A 22,039-nucleotide genomic window follows, 5' to 3' on the forward strand; every position below is an offset into this window, starting at 1 on the left:
ACAGGAATAATTAAATTGGTGTTAATTTCTTTCCTTTTTTAGCAGGGAAAAAATATGTAAGAAAAGATATTTTATTAAAGTGGATTGCGAGTTCAGCAGCATTTGGGGCTTTGGAAAACATTTTTTGATTTAAGTTCCAAAGGAAAGTGTTTAGTGAAACAAAATAATAGAAATCTCAAATTTTAGCTTATGTATTAAATTTTTAAAAATTAGCTGGGTGTGGTAGCATGCACCTGTAGTCTCAGCTACTCAGGAGGCTGAAGTGGGAGGATCACTTGTGCCCCAAAGGTTGAGGCTGCAGTGTGCTCTGATTGCATCACTGCACTCCAGCCTGTCTCTGGTGGGGGGTGGGGAGGGGTACATATGTAGATATAGATATATATATATAGATATCTATATATGTAGATGTATATATAGATCTATACATAGATATATAGTAGCTGTCCTTTGTTTTTCATCCCTGTTTTCATAGGAACTCTTGTTGATTTTAAATACTTTTCATTTCTCTGTAAATACCTGACCATGATCTATAAAAGTCCAAAAAATGAGGTTCATAGATTTTTTTGAATAGTAATCTTTATAGTTCTTTTCTTTCATGCTTTGTGTCTTTCCTTCAGGTAGCAAATTATGGAGTTGGAGGACAGTATGAACCCCATTTTGACTTTGCACGGGTAAGTGAAAAAGAAATGGAGAAATTCACTGAGGCTTATGCATTACATTGTTTGTCTCAAAACAAAACAAAAAAATAGTCTCACTCTGTCACCCAGGCTGGAGTGCAGTGGCATGATCTTGGCTCACTGCAACCTCTGCCTCCTGGGTTGGAGCAATTCTCCTACCTCAGCCTCCCGAGTAGCTGGGATCACAGGCATGCGCCACCATGCCCAGCTAATTTTTGTATTTTTAGTAGCGACAGGAGTTTCACCATTTTGGCCAGGCTGGTCTTGAACTCCTGACCTCAGGTGATCCACCCACCTCAGCCTCCCAGAGTGCTGGGATTACAGGCGTGAGCCACTGTGCCCGGCCGCATTACATTGTTAAATAAAAAGTTATTCTTGACACTTGTTAAAGATGGTAAGGCAGACTTCATTCAAGGGGAGACCATTGCGATAGGTATAGGGACCACTGCAAATGCAGTGGGATTTTGCAGTAAGGGAGAGAGGGTTAAGCCCAATTCCAAATACAACAAGGAAAAGTGGGAATTTATAGCCAATGAGCAAGGGTGGGTGTTAGTAGATGGAAAATTACTAAGAGGTAAGGGAAGATTCTGGCTAAACTGACCTAACAGGATTCTTGCTGAAGTCAGGGCAGAGTGATCATCATCCAGGGGATAGTGGAAGTTGAAGAACCCAGTTAGGTTTTGAGGGTGATCACATGGCAAGGACGGGGAATTCTGGCTAACCTGACTTAGCAGGGTTCTTGCTTAAATTGGACAATGCAGAGGTAAATACCAGAAGCCCAAAGTCAGGGCCTACTTGAGAAGAAAGTTCAGAGGAGCCTGAGTAGTTGGGTCAAGGAGAGATTCTTTGTCAACATGTTAATTCTGTTATTTTAACATTAAAAATTCATAGCCTATTTGGAATTTATGGAAATACGGTGTGGCAGATATTCTGTGAAACCTTTTTACCAGTTAAAAAAAAAAAAAAAACCAAACACCTAGATACCCAATAAAATCACTTAAGATACTTTAAATGCATTGGCAAGCCTGGAAGAAAGTAAAGGGTGTTCCAAAAGGCAAACTGATCAATGATCCCAAACTTAGAGAATTAAAGAGGGGACAAAACACAGAGGCTGGAGGTATGTGCCTCCAGGAACTAGAGCTTTGGGAATAACAGCTCTGTAAGAGGAGGATCTGCCACAGTGTAGGCTGCTGAGTTTGAGACCCTGGCATAAACTCTAAATCTCCACAAGGATTACACCTTCAGTAAAGAAAGAATGGGTTTGAAAATAAATCTCTTGTGATACAGGAGCCTTATGGGGAACTGTCTGTTTCCATCCTGGCTGGGGCATAGTGTGTATGATAGGGGAGCTACTTCAGGGAGTACTATGTATGGAATTTTCCACTTGTATCATGTTAGCACTAAAAGTTTTGAACTTGAGAGCATTTTGAATTTTGGACTTTTGGTATGCTCAACCTGTATTCCATGTTACGGATATACCACAGTTTAGCCATTCACCCATCGAAGGACATTTGGATAGTTTTTAGTTTTTGGCTATTACAAATAAAGATGTGTTTACATTTCTATGTGAAAAATGCATTTTCATTTTTCTGGGAGAAATGCCAAGAGGTTGTATTGTATTTTAATTTAGATATAAATATTTAGATATTAATTCTCTAGCTTGATTATAGTGCTGAAAGTCACTTTACTAGCATTATTAGAAAAATAATACTAGGGGCCAGGTGTGGTGGCTTATGCCTGTAATCCCAGCACTTTGGGAGGCCAAGGTGGGTGGATCACTTGAGGTCAGGAGTTCAAGACCAGTCTGGCCAACATGGTGAAACTCCATCTCTACTAAAAATACAAAAAAATTAGCCAGGCATGGTGGTACACGCCTGTAGCCCCAGCTACTTGGGAGGCTGAGGCAGAAGAATTGCTTAAACCCGGGAGGTGGAGGTTGCAATGAGCTGAGATCATGGCACTGCACTCCAGCCTGGGCGACAGGGCAAGACTCTGTCTCAAAAAAAAAAAAAAAAAGAAAAAAGAAAAAAATAATACTAGGAAATATTTCAGTAGGTCGTGAGTTCAAAGTAAGTCTCAAGGTAAATTAAGCTTCACTAATGTAGCTAAGAGATGGCTGTCAAGTCATATTTTTTGGAAGCTAAAATTGTGCGTATTCGTTTTTAAAATAATATGTAGCTTGCAGATAATGGCTGTCGTTTAGGCTAATAAGTCTGCTTTTTATCGAGTAATCTTGTCTAAAGTATCCAGTATACAAGTTCAGTCATCAAGTATTTGAGGCCAGGTACAGTGGCTCACACCTGTGATCCTAGCATTTTGGGAGGCTAAGGCAGGAGGATCGCTTGAGGCCAGGAGTTCAAGATCACCCTGGTCCACATAGCAAGACTCCATCTTACAAAAAGAGTGCCTGATGTTTATAGTGCACTGGACATTACAAGGGAAACTTTTGCGGTTGTTGTTGGCATATTCTTCAGGATATTACTACTGATGTTTAGTTGCCACTAGAGTATTTGTATTACTGAATTTTTACACCATTGAATTTACTCTGTTTTTATTCACAGAAAGATGAGCCAGATGCTTTCAAAGAGCTGGGGACAGGAAATAGAATTGCTACATGGCTGTTTTATGTAAGTCATCACTAAAATTTTTAGATTAAGTTGGGATTTGATGACAAGATTCATTTTAATGTGTTAAGTTTGTTCTGTGTAGCTCTGATTCAGCATCCTAGTTTAACATTTTTACAACTGAATAAAGTGAGTTAAGAATTATTTTGCACTTGCAACTTTTTCAGGCTATAAGATAGATGTTCATTATAGAAACTTCTGGACAAACTTAGAATTTATAGTGCCACTACCTGCAGATAATCATTAATATTTTAACATATAGTCTCTCTGTTTAGTAATATATAATATGTGTATATAAAAATCTCTATATATTTGAATTTCTATACATACACATACACATTATTTCAGTAAACTTCTGAATTACAGTTTTTTATTGAAGTATATCAGAAGAGTGCACAAATTAAGTATTATAACTTAATTTTCACAAAGTGAACACTTCTGGTGTATTCAGTACTAAGATGAAGAAATAGCATATTACAACCCCCAGAAACCCTATCTCAGAGTTTTAAAACAGTGTGATCATAATTCAATTTTTAAAATTGTTTATATATTTTTATATATGGAAAAAAGTTTTGATTGTAGTGTTTGTTCTAGTTCCCCCAAATAAAGCACTCCAAAACTCTCCTTTCTGAGTGGTTTAAAATAACAACAATGATTTTCTTAATGTATCTCTAACAGTTATGAGGTTGACTGGGCTCAACTCATGGTTCCTGCTCCAAATCTGACATGTATTTGCTGTCAAATGCCTGGCACTGGGGTATCTTGAAGGCTAAGGTTGAGGCCGGCTGTCAGCCAGAATGCCTAAATTCTGGCCAATACATGTGGCTGAGCTTCTTCACAGCATAGTGACTGGATTGCAAGAGGAAGCATCCCAAAAGAACAATGCAAAAGTACATGGTATTGTTATGACCTACCCTCAGAAGTCACAGATGTTAATTCTGCTGTATTCTGTTACAGCAATTACAAAGGTCTGCCCAGCTTCAAGGAGAGGGCACACAGACCCTACCACTGCAGACGAATGTCAGCGTCACATAAAAAGAGCATGTAGGATGGGACATATTGGGATGTATTATATTTGGAAAATGCAATCTGCCATAATGTCATAACCTTTGTTAACTTAAAAAAGATATTTTAGGCCAGGCACAGTGACACATGCCTGTAATCCCAACACTTTGAGAGGCCGAGGTGGGCAGATCACTTGAGGTCAGGAGTTCGAGACCAGCCTGGCCAACGTGGTGAAACCCCTTCTCCACTATAAATACAAAAATTAGCTGGGCATGGTGGCACACGCCTGTAGTACCAGCTACTCAGGAGGCTGAGGCACGAGAATCACTTGAACCTGGGAGGCAGAGGTTGCAGTGAGCTGAGATCGCGCCACTGCACTCTCCAGCCTGGATAACAGAGCGCGGCTCCATCTCAAAAAATAAAAATAAAAAAAATATATATTTTATATGTAGACTTAATTTTGGTTATTTCATCACTCTTTCCATTCCTTAGCCCTATTTGAATTACATCTTTTTGCTGTCTGTAGTATCTCACTCCCTACCAAAATCTCTCTGTTCAGTCTATTTTCTTTTTCTCTTCCTGCTACCTTCCCTGTTTCTGTTTTCTTTCCCTTCTTCCCTATCTCCTTCCCCTCCGTATGCCTCCTTTTCTCCCCAATTCCCAATTTGTATTTCTCTCACAACTCCATCTTGTTTCCAAAAGGAGGTAAGGTACATTACAAAGATTCATATAAAAAAAGAGAAATACCACAAAGGGAAAACCAGGAGAGGGTTAGTACGGTATACAAATTCATGCTGCAAAGGCTTGCATATTTTCTAGAGGTGAGTCTTAGAGGTTGTACCAATTTATATCCCAATTTTAAGTGGGATATGTTTGTGAAGTATGTTTGTCAGACTTTTTGATCTATGTATCTTTCACTTATTAAATTAGCAGTTATTGTGGCTTTAATTTGCATTTCTCTTATTAGAGAGGTTGAGCATCTTTTCAGATGTTTAAAAGCCATTAGTGTTTATGTGTTCCTGGTTCTGCTTATATTTCTTTGTTTTATGAATATTGATGCTGTATTATTTGGCCCACTATCCGTTTCTCCCTCTTAATGTAAACACCCTTCCTGTTTTTCTAAAATAGTTGTATAGCATTTTAATTGATTATCATTTTTTTCCGTTATTTAAATACCATTCCCAGAGGGGCACATAGAATATCTCAAATTACTTTTCCTCTCATGCACAACTTTTTAATTTCCTCAGAGTTTAATTGGTTAAGTGTTCTTAGTTCTTTACTATTAGTTATGTATTTATCATTGTAAAATACCTTCTATCTCATTTAATGCTTTTTACCTTGATTTAAACTGTGTCTCATACTAAGATCATATCCTGTTTTCCTTGGATAGCATTTGCCCAAAATCTTACATTTTTGTGTTCTGTGTTTGTAAGTCACTTGTTTTAGATGCAGCTCTGATATAATATGTAGCTGGGTTTTGCTCTGTGATCTAATCAGTCTATACATTCTACTTATGTTGCTTTAAAAAAATCTTTATGATCCATGTTTCCTTTGCCTTGTTTTTTGTGATTCTTTGGTTAATTTAAAAGGTTTCCATTTTTATTCTAGGTTATCTTTATGACTATAACTTTATATAATCCTTTAACTTTCTCACTTTTATTTAATATGTTTGATTTCCTTCCATGAGAAATGGCAAAACTGAGTATATTTATTTTACATTTATTTAAATATTTCTTGAGCACCTACTGTTCTTGCGGTAAGGTACTATTGTTCTAGACATTAATGATCAGCAATGAACAAAACAGATGAAAATTCCTGCCTCCATGGAGATTACATTCTAATACAATAAAATACATATTTATATCTATGTATTGACTCATTAGTTTTAAGTCATTACTTTTTCCCTCTGGCTATAAATAAGTTCCTATCTCAAATTATATCCCCAGTCTCCCATCCTGATAGTTTTTTGTTAATCATTCCTTTGCTTTTTGTAGTTTTTTTACTTATGTATATAAACCTAAATGGCATTTTATTTTTGAAAAACTGAGTAGCATGTACCAACCCTGCTATATAAGAACAAGTCCATATGTTCCCAATATTCTAGTATCCAATATCAAGTCTATATAATGGCATGTTTTACTTTATTCTACCAGCACTTTTGATAACACCCTCTTGTTTCTTATAGATGAGTGATGTATCTGCAGGAGGAGCCACTGTTTTTCCTGAAGTTGGAGCTAGTGTTTGGCCCAAAAAAGTAAGCCTGTTTGTTTTGTTTTTGGTTTATTTTTTCCCTAAGGAAGAGATGCACTTGTATTCATGGTCTAATTAATGAATTACATTTTTTTTCTTTTTCATTTTTTGAGACCTGTTCTCGCTCTGTTGCCCAGGCTGGAGCCCAGCAGCACAAAAATGGCTCACTGCAGCTTTGACCTCCTGGGTTCAAGCCTCAGCCTTCCAAATAGCTGGGACTACAGGTGCATGTCACCATGCCCAGCTAACGTTTAAATTTTTTGTAGAGACAGTGTCTCCCTGTATTGCCCAGGCTGGTCTTGAACTCTTGGGCTCAAGTGATCCTCCCACCTCAGCTTCCCAAAATGTTGGGATTACAGGCATGAACCCCTGTGCCTGACCAAATTATATTTTTAAAGGTATTTTTATGGTCCTTGCCATGAGTACTTAGAGGTAATGAATGACCAGGAATTAGTATTTAAAATTTTTCATTTCTAAAATGGGTTCTGCATTGTGTTTTCCCCGCCATCTTGCTATGTAAGATATGTTAGCTTTCTTTTGGCAAATACTTTTGTTGTCAAACATTTTTATGGTATTTTTCATATGATCAAAAACGGTTCTTAAAGTGATGTAACCATATTTTCAGAATTATATTAGAGGAAAATAAAATACTGCTATAGAGTTCTTCCGCAGGAACAAAGGAAAAATTACTGCTGAAAATGGCCGGGCACGGTGGCTCACATCTGTAATCCCAGCACTTTGGGAGGCCAAGATGGGCGGATCATCTGAGGTTAGGAGTTCGAGACCAGCCTGACCAACATGGTGAAAGCCCGTCTCTACTAAAAATACAAAATTAGCCAGGCCTGGTGTTGCACGCCTGTAATCCCAGCTATTTGGGAGGCTGAGGCAGGAGAATCACTTCAACCCGGGAGGTGGAGGTTGCAGTGAGCTGAGATCGTGCCATTGTACTCCAGCCTGGGCGATAGAGCAAGACTCTGTCTCAAAAAAAAAAAAGTAATAACTACCAAAAGCAATTACCTGGTATGGTATACTTGGGGATAATTGTGAATTGTTCTCCATAGGGAACTGCTGTTTTCTGGTATAATCTGTTTGCCAGTGGAGAAGGAGATTATAGTACACGGCATGCAGCCTGTCCAGTGCTAGTTGGCAACAAATGGGGTAAATATTTCATATATTCTACAAAGACAATGTAATTTTTGTTTCTTATTTTGAAACTATTATCTGTGTCTTAAAAACAAAAGCCCCCATGTTTGCTTAATATGATTTTAACATTGTACAGGATTCAGCCAAACAAGTGCCTAATCATAATACAAATTTGAAATCAGAATTTTGATGACAGGTTTTATTTTTAACTCTATTTTTACTTATTCCAAGAAACAATGACTGACTCAAAATTGAATAAGACAGTATCTTCCCCTCAAAGGGTTAATAATCTGATTGAGACATACTAATGGATTATAATGTAGTACATATTAATACAAAAATGTAAACAGAAGATGGTGACTGCCTATGTTTGGGGAGTCTTCTTCAAAGCTTTTTCTTTAAATTTGGTCCTGAAGATAGAACAGCAGTTTTCCAAACATGTTAGATACCAGGTTCTAATGTGAGGCTCGAGTAGCACCTAATGTGCAAAATTTAAAGAGGCACTCACTCTCAGTCAGGGACATGCAAGTGCAGGACTGGCCACATTTTTAAAAAGTAAAAAGAAACAGGTGAAATTAGTTTTAATATCTATTAATTAGCCCCATGTATCCATTTCAATCTGTGTTACTAGCCACATGTTTAGTGGTTACATACAGGACATAACAAGGTTAAGGAGTGAGGCCTGATCAGGATTTTAAAACCTCCCCTTATGATTATAGTGTTTAAGAACCACTGGACTAGAATGAGGAGAGGCTAGTTGGTGAGAGAGAGTTTAGAAAGCTGTTTTCTGTTGTCTAAGTGGGAGATGATAATGGCCTGGATTAAAGCATCAGTGGAAGGGTTGGAGAGCAAATAGATTTGAGAGAGATGTAAGGAAAATTGTCAGGGTTTGATAAATAAAGTGTAGGTACAAGGGTTGAAGAAGGAAAAAGGAGTTAAGGTTCCTGCTTTAGATATTTTGACTGGGTTCTATGGTACCAGAGACAAAAAAAAAAATAGCAAATTAACTGCTTTTGGGATACATTTTTACATGGTATACATTTTGTAAAGGTATTTTGGAAACTTAATGAGCATACAATAGCAATGGTTGATAAGAGAGTTGTTCCTTTAGAGTGGAAAGTTTGTGTTCATTATTGTCTTTGTATTTTGGAGGTTGTACTTTGAAAACAATACATAAAGCAATATTCTACTCTTACCTGTACCTGTATCTTAGGTCCATTTGTGTCTCATTTCAAGCCTCACATTGAACATTGGAAACTGTAAGAAATGCACATAGACTTGCAAATATACATGTGTATACATACATGTATGTACATAAACGCACACAAGTGTGTACACATATGTATATAGGTATATAAAATCTGTGTTTTCAGCATTTAGCCAAGTTTTTAAGTAGCATCTGCCTTTATCCGGTTTTGGTGTTGAACTTTTATCCCATAATGAATTTGTTATAGACCTAGCTTTTAGGAACTAATTAAATACTGATTAGATTAAGGGGGAAAATTAATATATTACTTTTCTCTCACAGTATCCAATAAATGGCTCCATGAACGTGGACAAGAATTTCGAAGACCTTGTACCTTGTCAGAATTGGAATGACAAACAGGCTTCCCTCTTTCTCCTATTGTTGTACTCTTGTGTGTCTGATATACACATTTCCTAGTCTTAACTTTCAGGAGTTTACAATTGACTAACACTCCATGATTGATTCAGTCATGAACCTCATCCCATGTTTCATCTGTGGACAATTGCTTACTTTGTGGATTCTTTTAAAAGTAACACAAAATCATCATATTGCATATGTAAAACCTTAAAGTTCTGTTGGTATCACAGAAGACAAGGCAGAGTTTAAAGTGAGGAATTTTATATTTAAAGAACTTTTTGGTTGGATAAAAACATAATTTGAGCATCCAATTTTAGTATTTCACTACATCTCAGTTGGTGGGTGTTAAGCTAGAATGGGCCGTGTGATAGGAAACAAATGCCTTACAGATGTGTCTAGGTGTTCTGTTTACCTAGTGTCTTACTCTGTTTTCTGGATCTGAAGACTAGTAATAAACTAGGACACTAACTGGGTTCCATGTGATGTTTGCCCTTTCATATGATCTTCTAAGTTGATTTTTTTCCTCCCAAGTCCTTTTTAAAGAAAGTATACTGTATTTTACCAACCCCCTCTCTTTTCTCTTAGCTCTTCTGTGGTGAATTAAACCTACTTGAGTTAAAATATTTCGATTTTTTTTTTTTTTTTTAACGGAAAGTCCTGCATAACAACACTGGGCCTTCTTAACTAAAATGCTCACCACTTAGCCTGTTTTTTTATCCCTTTTTTAAAATGACAGATGATTTTGTTCAGGAATTTTGCGTTTTTCTTAGTGCTAATACCTTGCCTCTTATTCCTGCTACAGCAGGGTGGTAATATTGGCATTCTGATTAAATACTGTGCCTTAGGAGACTGGAAGTTTAAAAATGTACAAGTCCTTTCAGTGATGAGGGAATTGATTTTTTTTAAAAGTCTTTTTCTTAGAAAGCCAAAATGTTTGTTTTTTTAAGATTCTGAAATGTGTTGTGACAACAATGACCTATTTATGATCTTAAATCTTTTTTAAAAAAATGTTTGTTTTCTGTGTGGTGTTTTTCGTATTTAAATCCGAATGTATGATGTGGCAGTAACAGGTTAACTTATGTAATTTCTTTAGTACATGGGCTTAGGTTTATACTCTTGGTTTCCACTCACACTAATGTCACATGGTTAAGAAAAATTTAGGCTCTCTGAAGTTTCAGATATTTCATGAATCAAGATGTGCTTCCTTCAAAGAAAGCTCTAAAATACTTTACTGTGGTTATGAAGTTATTATGGGCCTGGCATGGTGGCTCACGCCTTCAATCCCAGCACTTTGGGAGGCCGAGGCAGGCGGATCATCTGAGGCCAGGAGTTCGAGACCAACCTGGCCAACATGGTGAAACCCCATCCCTACTAAAATTACCAAAATTAACCGGGTTTGGTGGTGCATGCCTGTAGTCCCAGCTACTTGGGAGGCTGAGGCAGGAAAATCGCTTGAACCTGGGAGGCAGAGGTTGCAGTGAGCTGAGATTGCACCACTGCACTCTAGCTTGAGTGACAGAGTGACTCTGTCTCAAAAAAGAAAAAAATTATTACAATAGTGGTACTTAAGACTTTCTCCTATTAAGAAATATGATGCTCTTTCCTAAGTGGCCTGAGGTAATCTGAAAATGGTTCGCTATTCACTTGACCCGGAGAACCCCACAAAATCATGCAAATCAAGAGGTTCCAATCTTCGTGTTCACTTTAAGAACACTCGTGAAACTGCTCAGGCCATCAAGGGTATGTATATACAAAAAGGCACGAAGTATCTGAAAGATGTCACTTTACAGAAACAGTGCATACCATTCCGACATTACAATGGTGGAGTTGGCAGGTGTGCGCAGGTGAAGCAGTGGGGCTGGATCTTCTAAGTTGATTTTTTCCCTCCCAAGTCCTTTTTAAAGAAAGTATACTGTATTTTACCAACCCCCTCTCTTTTCTCTTAGCTCTTCTGTGGTGAATTAAACCTACTTGAGTTAAAATATTTCGATTTTTTTTTTTCTTTAACGGAAAGTCCTGCATAACAACACTGGGCCTTCTTAACTAAAATGCTCACCACTTAGCCTGTTTGGGCCACAAGGTCGGTGGCCAAAAAGAGTGCTGAATTTTTGCTGCACGTGCTTAAAAACACAGAGAGTAATGCTGAACTTAAGGGTAGATTCTCTGGTCATTGAGCATATCCAAGTGAACAAAGCACCTAAGATGCACCAACGGACCTACAGAGCTCATGGATTAACCCATACATGAGCTCTCCCTGCCACATTGAGATGATCTTTACTGAAAAGGAACAGATTGTTCCTAAACCAGAAGAGGAGATTGCCCAGAAGAAAAAGATATCCCAGAAGAAACTGAAGAAACAAAAACTTATGGCACGGGAGTAAATTCAGCATTAAAATAAATGTAATTAAAAGGAAAAAAAAAAAAGAAATATGGTGTGGTAACAGCTGTGAGCTTAATGAAGTAAGTTAATTGATGCTTTAGACTATTTACATTACTTATGGTGAATCCTAGTTCACACAAGAGTTCTTTATACTTTATGCAGTATTTAAATAACTGAAGGAAGAATTTGGTTTTGATTCTCTGGGAAAGTAGGTATTTTTACCCACTTTTAAAGTGAACTCTGAAGTTCCTTTCTTCTGACTAGCCTTTGTTCCAACATAAGTGTTTTAGAAATATGGAGAATTAAGTTCAGCACTTTGATCCACTCAGATTTTGTGACCATTGATGATTTTTAATAAATTTTTTTAGTAAAGTGGATGGAAGCAGAAAATTCAAAAATGTAGACATAATATAGGGGTTCAAAGAATGGAAAATACTGTTTATTGCCATGTGTGTTATAGAAAGTAGAATACAAGTGTCTTTCAGAAGGAAATTAAGTATTCCATAATCTTACAAATTTCATTATATTCAACTTGGAACCCCACGTGGGAATTATTAAACTCTTTCAGAATTAGATCATACAGAACCCTTTAAAGTTTTATAATTACCAATGATTTTTCTTTCCAAATGAAAAGAGGGAAAAATCCAATATGAAGCTTTTAGTTCCATTACTGCAATTCTGTTATTTCTTTTAATGCTGAACTTTCACATAAAGGAGGGCTGGAACTACCCTGGAAAATGTGGAAACTGTTGTTTCCTCACCAACCCTAAGCCTTTCCTTCCATATTGGAAGTTTCATCATTCATTAACTAACTTTTATTCTTACTAACTTTAAATAGGGAGTTATCACCAATATGGAGTTAACTGAAGTATCCACCAGAACATCTTAACAGTGGGGTAAGCAAATGTGATAACTAGGTGGTAATAACCTAGTAATATTATAAAAAGAGCAGTGAACTGACTTTACGATTCTTTGGAAAGCTGAATGGTAAATGCAGTAATAAAAGAAGCAATCATCTACCTCAGTGAAATTATAATAAAATGGTTATTGGGCAGGCATGGTGGCTCATGCCTGTAATCCCAGCACTTTGGGAGGCCGAGGCCGAGGCAGGTGGATCATCTGAGATCAGGAGTTTGAGACCAGCCTGGCCAACATGTTGAAACCCCGTCTTTACTAAAAATACAAAAAATTAGCCAGGCATGGTGGCAGGTGCCCATAATCCCAGCTACTCAGGAGGCTGAGGTGAGAGAGTCACTTGAACCTGGGAGGCAGAGGTTGCCGTGAGCTGAGATCGCACCAGTGCACTCCAGCCTGGGCAACAGAGCAAGACTCCGTCTCAAAAAAAATAAAATGGTTATTACAGTGTGAGAGTGTGGAGAAGTTACAAATAGTAAACCAACACATATATATAATTTATAAACTAATATATGTGTGTGTGTATATAAATGAAATCTTATTGCTGCTTAAAAGAATCTAAGTATCTTTACATAGCCATGTGTTGACTGCTATACGTAACTTCCATACCACTTAAGTCCATATAACTGAAAAATGAACAGCTTCTATGCAGAGCCCAATGGACTAAACTATTGAATGACTGGATTGCTGTTAAGAAATTTATAGGCTGGGCACAGTGGTGTATGCCTGTAATCCCAGCACATTGGGAGGCCAAGGTGGGAGGATCTCTTGAACCCAGGAATTTGAGACCTGCCTAAGCAACATAGCAAGACCCTATCTCTGCTAAAAATAAAAAAGTTACCCAGGTGTAGTGGCATATGCCTGTGGTCCCAGCTACTGAGCAGGCTGAGGTGGGAGGATCCCTTGAGCCTGGGGGTCAAGGCTGCAGTGAGCTGTGCTTGTGCCACTGTACTCAAGCCTGGGAAACAGAGCAAGACCCTGTCTCAAAAAAAAAAAAAATGTGATTCTAAAACACATACACACACCAAATTATGATTAATACAGACAGAATTATGAAATGAAGATTGCTGGGAGAAAGCAGAATGGGAAAAATGACATCTTAATCCAGATAGCCAGCAACACAAGGACCAATCTCTTGGCAGTGGTTATTTTTACTATAGTAAAAGTTAGTGTTTTAGAGGGAACAATATTGGGTAACTTAGACAAAAAGGAATGAGTTAATAGAGTACCATAAATTACCAGATTTATCAGAATAAAATTTCAAAATCCTGTGCTCCTAATGTCCTTGGATATTATTCAACCACTTTAATGATGTTTTGCAAAATTAACTGTAGTAGACCAGTAAAGGTCTTTGGCTGCCTACTTTCTGAAATTTGAGGACTATGAAGTTTACTTTCTGTGTAAATGTAGCCTTAAGTTAAATATAAATTTCTACTCAGGAAAACTGATAAGAATGCCTTACTGTAACTAACATATATACAAGCAGATGTTAAGTAAAAGGAGCAACCAAAAGGAGTGGAAGTCCTCCATCGTCTGCTTTTGAGGTCTTGTTGAACTTTCATTGTAGCACTGTTCTGTTGAAATTAGTTATGTGTTGCTTAATGAGAGGAAAATGCATCATCATTAGAAGATTGTTGTTGTGGGAACATCACAGAGTGTACTTACACAAACTTAGATGGTATAGTCTGCTACATACCTAGGCTATATGATACAGCCTATTGCTCCTAGGCTACAAACCTATACAGCATGTTATTGTACTGAATACTGTAACCGGTTATAACACAAAGCTAACAATGTATGTATCTAAATGTAGAAAAAGGTACAGTATAGAGTATTTTAATCTTACAGGACCACCACCAGATAAGCAGTCTGTCACTGACTGAAATGTTAGGTGGCACATGACTGTAGTGTTATATACAAAGCAGGATAATCACATAAGAAATAAACTCTAAAATCTGAACAAGGAAAACTTCTCAAATTTTGTCAGTTGGTCTTTTCAATTCATAATAGGCTTATTTCTAAAAGAAATCTGTTTTAGGCTAAGCACTTCAAAAATTTGGAATAGAACATTTTAAATATAGATTGATGTACACTTTTACATTTCAGTGCTTTTTAGGGAGAAGGATTGTGTTTCAAGTTAGAAAAGGCATTCATGTAAGTCCAACAAAGAGTCAGAATTATCATAATATCTACTTTAATAAGTATAGTTGAACTCCATTCCAATGTGGGTTTTACCCAGGTTTTGATATATCATGAGTCATATATAAAATAACTATGTATGGTTAACTTATAAAAATCTCATCTTTTGATACATGCATGATAAATCATTAAGTCTGAGAAGACAAAATAACTTACATAACAGTTGAATTTAGTTATGTTCTATTTTTACTTTGCTTTTAAAAAGCAAAAAAGTGAGGTTCGGTTACATGAAACACCTTTTGACTTATGAGATAGATAGAAAAAAAATAGTCCTTACTAAAAATAATCAGTGCTATCTTTCCCACGTTCTTTTCTTATTTCTGCAACTATGGAGAAAATAGTCCATGAAAAGTTCAAGTAAGGTAATATTAAAAGTGCTCTGAAACAGTGCTAGTCAGTGTGGCTTATAGATGAGCTGCTGTGGGGTTTCTTGTCCACAAAGGCATTTACATCAAAATAAAAATAAACTACATCAGTAAGTACCTCCTTCATTTAATTCAGTTGACTTTTTGTAGCAAGTCTTTCTAGATGAAGAAAGCAGTGTTATTTACATTATAGTATAAACTTCTAATCTCAGTGTAAACCAGAACTTTTCAGTAGTGTTGCTTATTTCCCTCCCTTGAACTGGAGGGAATAGAGCAAAACTTATTTCCAGCATTCTAACTCATCTGGGGGCTTCTTGAAAGAGTGTGTTTCACTTAACAGAGGGCTCACATGGGGAAAGGCAGCATGTCCGGGAAAAGCTGCACAACTTGAAGCTGTCACCCCAGGCTGCTCCCGAGGCTCAGAACACACCTGCTAATTAGTGAAGGAAGGTTGTCCTCATCATGAAACCAGTCTGCAAAAACTGGGAGAGATGATTTTTTTTTTAAATTCCCATTTTTCCAGCAGAAAACCACAAGGCAAAAACAGGAAAACGCCCATTCAAAGGGAGAAAAGGTGACAGAAACTGTCTCTGAAGAAACACAGGTATTAAATACTTAGAACACCTGTCTTAAGTATGCTGAACAAGCTAAAAGAAAACATGGACATAGAACCAGAAGAAGTCAGGAAAATATATGAACAAAATGAGAATATCAACAAAGAGATAGAAAAGGAGCAAAACGAATTCTGGAGCTGAAATATACAATACCTGAGTTGAAAAATTCACTTCAACATCAGGCTAGAATTCAGATTGTTCCAACATTAAGATGTAATCCTCATAACTGCAAAGAAAATATGTATAGAATATAGACAAAAGGAAAAGGGTATCAAAAATACGTTACCACAAAAAAAAAAAGGGTAGGGGGAGCCAGTAATGAGGCCAAAAAAAAAAAAAAAAAGCTGCCAGGGGCAGCAGCTTACACCTGATATCAACACTTTGGGAAGCTGAGGCAGGAAGATTGCTTGAGACCAGGAATTCGAGACTAGCCTGGGCAACATAGATGCCATCTTTTCAAAAAAATTAGCCAGGCGTGGTGGTACATGCCTAGTCATAGCTAGTCTGGAGGCTGATGCGGGAGAATTGCTTGAGCCTGGTAGGTCAAGGCTGCAGTGAGTTGTGCTTGTGCCACTGCATGCCAGCCTGGGCAAGAGAGCAAGATCCTGTCTGAAAAAAAAAAAATCTTAAGACATGAAAACAAAAAGGCAAAGAAGTTCTTCCCCATCAGTGACTAAATGGATTAAACCCTGTGATCAAAAGATACACGTTGGCATAATGCATCAAAAAAAAAGGAGCTAACTAGATGCTGTCAATAAGAGACTCACTTTAGATCTAGAGACACAGGTTCAATGTAAAGGGATGGAAAAACATATTCCCTGTGGAAATCCCAATGAGGGTGCTATGGTTTTGCATGTGGTTTGTCCGCACCAAAACTCATGTTTAAATTTAATTGCCAATGTAATGGTTTTGGGAGCCTGGGCCTTAAGAGATAATTAAGATGGATTAATGTCTTTCCTATGAGACTGGGTTAGTCGAGACTCTCGCAAGAGCATGTTGTCGTTAAGTGGGTCATCCTCCTTTGTCCTGTCTCTTTTATATACACTTCTTTCCCCTTCTACTTTTCCACCCTGTTATGAAGCACCATGAAGCCCTCACCAGATGCCACCACCATGCCCTTGTAATTCCCAGCTTCCAGAACTGTAAGCCCAGTAAATTTCCTTATAAATTACCCAGTCTTAGGTATTCTGTTACAGCTACAGAAAAGACTAAGATTTTTGCGGAAATAGGAAAATCCATCCTAAAATAAGGAATCTCAAGGGATTCTGAATAGCCAACAATCTTGGTAAAGAATAATATTGGAGGTCTCACATGTCCTGATTTCAAAACTTAAACTACAAAGCTACAGTAATCAAAACTGGTACTGGCATAAAGACACACAGACAGATTAGAGAGCCCAGAAATCCTTGTAATTCAATAGCAAAACAATTAAAAATGGGCAAAGGACTTGAATAGGCATTTCTCCAAAGAAGATACACAAACATCCAATAAACACATGACAAGATGCTCAATATCACTAGTCATTAGGGAAATGCAAATCAAAACTATAATACCACGTCGGGATTACTATTATTAAAAAATAGTAAGTGTTGGCTAGAGTGTGGAAAAATTGGAACCTTTTCATTACTAGGGGGAATGTAAAATGGTGCAGGCACTGTGGAAAGTGGCATGACAGCTTTTCAAAAAATTATACAGTTAACATATGATCCAGCAGTTCCACCTCTGGAATTGTATACCCCAAAGAAATGAAAACAGGGACTCAAAAGAAGTATTTGTACATCATGTTCATAGTAGCATTATTCACAGTAACTGTAAGTGGATGCAGTTAAGTTGTACATAGACAGGTGAATGGATAAATGTTGTGTATACACATACATAATACAGACAATGTTCAGCTAAAAGAGGAAGGAAATTCTAACATTTCTTTAACATGCATGAACCTTAAAGACATGCTAAGTGAAATAAGCCAAACACAAAAGGACAAATATTGTATGATTCCACTTACATGATGTGCCCAGAGTAATTGAATTCATAGAAACAGAAAGGAGAATGATGTTTACCTCGGGGGAGGGGGATTGTGAGTATTTAATGAGTACAGAGTTTCAGTTGGGGAAAATGAAAAAGTTCTGAAGATGGATGATTGGTGATGGTTGCATAACAATGTAAATGTACTAAAAGCCACAAAACTGTACACTTTAAAATGGTTAAATTGATAAATTTTATGTTACACATTTTATTGTGATTATAATATGTACATAAATTCTGATTTTTTATTGTGATTATAATTTTATTGTGATTATGTATGGATACATATAATCCCAATAAAATATGTGTCCAAACATAATCACAATAAAAATATACATACATAATCACAATAAAAAATTAATCAGAATTACAGTGTGGTCCTGCAATTCTGCTTTTCTATGTATACCCTACATAATTGAAAGCATGGACTTGAAAATATATTTGTACATCCATGTTTATAGCAGCATTATTCACAATAGCCAAAAAGTGGAAGCCACCCAAGTGTCCATCTACAGATGAAGAGATTAGCAAAAATCTTAAAGGTGAAAAACAGGATAATTTTTTTTAAAAAAGTAAAAGACCTCAAAGAGACAGACATTGAAAATAAGCAAAGGCAGCCTGGGCAACGTGGTGAAACCCCATCTCTACAAAAAACTAGCTGGATGTGGGTGGCGCATGCCTGTAGTCCCAGCTACTTGTCCCGGCTGAGGTGGGAGAGTCACCTGAGCTGAGGAGATTGAGGCTGCAGTGAGCTATGATCACAACACTGCACTCCAGCCCCAGGCTGGTTGATGGAGTGAGACCCTCCAATGGGTCTCAAAAAAAAAAAAAGATTTAACATACAGATAATGGAAGTCCAAAACAAAACCAAGGAAAAGAGCAAAGCTTTAAAATTATATTTTAAGAAAACTTTCCTAAAATAACTGTTTAAAAACCAAATATTGGAGAGCATATTATATATGTGAGAATATTGAGTCAGAATGACCAACACGAATTGATTCTTACAAAATTACCAGATATTAAAGAGGAGGAAAATTCTCTGGGAATTGAGGCAATAAAAGCACGTGACTGGGCCAGGCACGGTGGCTCACACCTGTAATCCCAGCACTTTGGGAGGCCGAGGTGGGTGGATCATTTGAGGCCAGGAGTTCAAGACCAGCCTGGCCAACATGGTGAAACCCTGTCTCTACTGAAAATACAAAAAATTAGCTGAGCATGGTGGCAGACACTTGTAATCCCAGCTACTCAGGAGGCTGAGGCAGGAAAATGGCTTGAACCCAGAAGACAGAGGTTGCAGTGAGCTGAGATCACACCAGTGCACTCCAGCCTGGGAGACAGAGTGAGACTCCATCTCAAAAAAAAAAAAAAAAAAAAAAAAGCACATGACTTATAAAGAAGAGAAAATTAGATTATCAGATATTGACAGCAATACTTTATTCCAGAAGAAAGATGGATTAATATGTTTAAGATAAGGAAAGAAAATATGAAGAATTTTATATCCAGCATAACTAACCTTTAAGTATAAAGCATACAGACAAATCTATTAACATGCAGGAATTCAGAAAATATTCTTCCTATAATCCCTTTCCAAGGAATCTACTAAAGATTGAGCTTCAGACACTCAAATGGAAATTATGAAATAGATGTGAAAGACAATGAGCGTACTCACTAGTTATCAAATCTTAATGTTTTTGGTATTATGCCATAAACATTACTTAACATAAACTTTATAGTATAGTAAAAAAATATTTTAAATTTGTGTATTCTATTAGAAAAACCCAAAGTAGGTTGAAAATAAGCAGTGCTTTGCTGAAAGTTTACAACACTAAATATCCATGTTAGACGGAAAATCAAAATTATTTCTCTAAGTTTCCACCTTATGAAGCTAGAAAAACCATATAATGGAATGTTATTTGACTATAAAAAGAAGTGAAGAAATAAGGTAGTCATCATGGACCATGCAGTGAATGATTCCTTATATATGAGATGTCTAGAAAAGGCAAATCTATAGAAACAAAGTAGTTAATGGTAGCCTTGGAATGGAGGAGGGAAATTGGGAGATGATAGCTAAGGGGTATAAGGTTTCTTTTTAGGGTAATGAAGATGTTTTAAAATGGTGATGGTAGATGCACAGTTCTGTGAATATACTAAAAGCCATTAAATTGTATACATTAAGCTGGTAAGTTGTATGGTAGGTGAATTATATCTAAATAAAGCTATTTTTTAAAAGCTAGAAAAAGATCAAATTAAACCCAAAGTAAACAGAAGGATGGTGACAAAGTTAAGAACAGAAATGAAAGAAACTGAAAATGGACAAACCGTAGACAAATGAAACCAAAAGTTGATTTATTTTTTTCAAGACAGGGTCTTGCTATGTTGCCCAGCCTAGCCTCGAACTTGTGGGCTCAAGTGGTCCCTCTGTCTCAGCCTCCTGAGTAGCTAGGACTACAGTAAAAGTTGATTTCATAAATAGATTAATATAATTGACAAACTTCTAGCTAAACTGGTAAGGAACAGAGAGAAGAAACAAATTGCCAGTATCTGGCATGGAAAAAGGGACATTACTACAGAGTCTACAGACATTAAAAGGATAATAATGGAATTTTTAAAAAATAAGAGCACTTCTTTTTTATATTTTTATTTTTTTGTAGAGATGGGGTTTTGTTATGTTGCCCAGGCTGGTCTCAGGTTCCTGGGCTCAAAGAGATCTGCCCACCTCCACCTCCCAAAGTGCTGGGATTACAGGTGTGAGCAACTGTACCCGGCCAATAATGGAATATTATTAACATATTTATGCCAATAAATTTGACAACTTATATAAAATGTACAGGTCTTGAAATAAACTAATTACAAAGTCCATATATAAATTTACTCACAAAGAAACAAAGTCTGAATAGCCTCACGTCAAGTAAAGAAATTAATAATTTAAAATATTACCACAGAGTAAAGTTGAGGCCTAGATGACTTTACTGGTGAATTCTATCAAACATTTGAATACCCATTCTATAGAAACCGATTCAGAAAATAGAGAATGGAAAGCTTCCCACTCGCTTTAAGAGATGAGCATTATACCAATACCAAAACCAAAAACATTCAAAGGAAAAAAAACTACCAATCAATATTTCTCATGATCACAGATGCAAAATACCTTAAAAAAAATTAGTGGCCAGGCATGGTGGCTCATTCCTGTAATCCCAGCACTTTGGGAGGCCGAGGCGGGCGGATCACGTGAGGTCAGGAGTTTGAGACCAACCTGGCCAACATGGTGAAACTCCATCGCTACTAAAACAATAAAAAAATTAGCCAGGCGTGATGGTGGGTGCCTGTAATCCCAGCTACTCGGGAGGCTGAGGCAGGAGAATTGCTTGAACCCAAGAGGTGGAGTTTGCAGTGAGCCGAGATTGCACCGCTGTACTCCAGCCTGGGCGACAGGAGGAGACCTTGTCTCAACAAAAATAAATAAGTAAAATAAAATATTAGCAAGTCTAGTCCAACAGTAAACAAATGACTAAGTTGTATTTATCTCAGCCATACAAGATTGGTTTAACATTCAAAATTCAACCTGTGTGATTTACCATAGTACCAGGAAAAAAAAAGGAGAAAAAAATACATGATTACTTCAATAGAGGCAGATAAATAATTTGACAAAATTCAATATTGTTCATGATTTTTTTATTATACTTTAAGTTGTAGGGTACATGTGCACGATGTGCAGGTTTGATACATAGGTAAACATATGCCATGTTGGTTTGCTGCACCCATCAACTCATCATTTACATTAGGTATTTCTCCTAATACTATCCCTCCCCCAGCCCCCCCACCCCCCGATAGGCCCCAGTGTGTAATGTTCCCCATCCTGTGTCGAGGTGATCTCATTGTTCAATTCCCACCTATGAGTGAGAACATGCGGTGTTTGGTTTTCTGTCCTTGTGATAGTTTGCTGAGAATGATGGTTTCCAGCTTCATCCATGTCCCTGCAAAGGACATGAACTCATCCTTTTTTATGGCTGCATAGTATTCCATGGTGTATATGTGCCACATTTTCTTAATCCAGTCTATCATTGATGGCCATTTGGCTTGGTTCCAAGTCTTTGCTATTGTGAATGGTGCTGCAATAAACATACGTGTGCATGTGTCTTTATATATAGTAGCATGATTTATAATCCTTTGGTTATATACCCAGTAATGGGATTGCTGGATCAAATGATACTTCTGGTTCTAGATCCTTGAGTAATCACC

At 37.1% G+C, this 22,039-nt stretch overlaps 1 protein-coding gene across 4 annotated transcripts in view; it reads left to right on the plus strand.

The window, feature by feature from the left end:
- The window catches only part of P4HA1 (prolyl 4-hydroxylase subunit alpha 1), a 90,394-nt gene extending 80,471 nt beyond the window's left edge, over positions 1–9,923 (plus strand). For all 4 annotated transcript variants that reach the window (XM_019034557.4, XM_019034556.4, XM_063709734.1 and 1 more), the window contains 5 exons: positions 618–671; positions 3,239–3,304; positions 6,492–6,560; positions 7,618–7,714; positions 9,228–9,923. In XM_019034557.4, coding sequence (XP_018890102.1) covers positions 618–671; positions 3,239–3,304; positions 6,492–6,560; positions 7,618–7,714; positions 9,228–9,298 — 357 coding nt within the window. In that variant the 3' untranslated portion in view covers positions 9,299–9,923. The remainder of the gene's footprint in view (positions 1–617; positions 672–3,238; positions 3,305–6,491; positions 6,561–7,617; positions 7,715–9,227) is intronic.
- Positions 9,924–22,039: the final 12,116 nt, after the last annotated feature.

This window comes from Gorilla gorilla, chromosome 8 (assembly GCF_029281585.2).
Source record: "Gorilla gorilla gorilla isolate KB3781 chromosome 8, NHGRI_mGorGor1-v2.1_pri, whole genome shotgun sequence".
Classification (NCBI taxonomy): domain Eukaryota; kingdom Metazoa; phylum Chordata; class Mammalia; order Primates; family Hominidae; genus Gorilla; species Gorilla gorilla.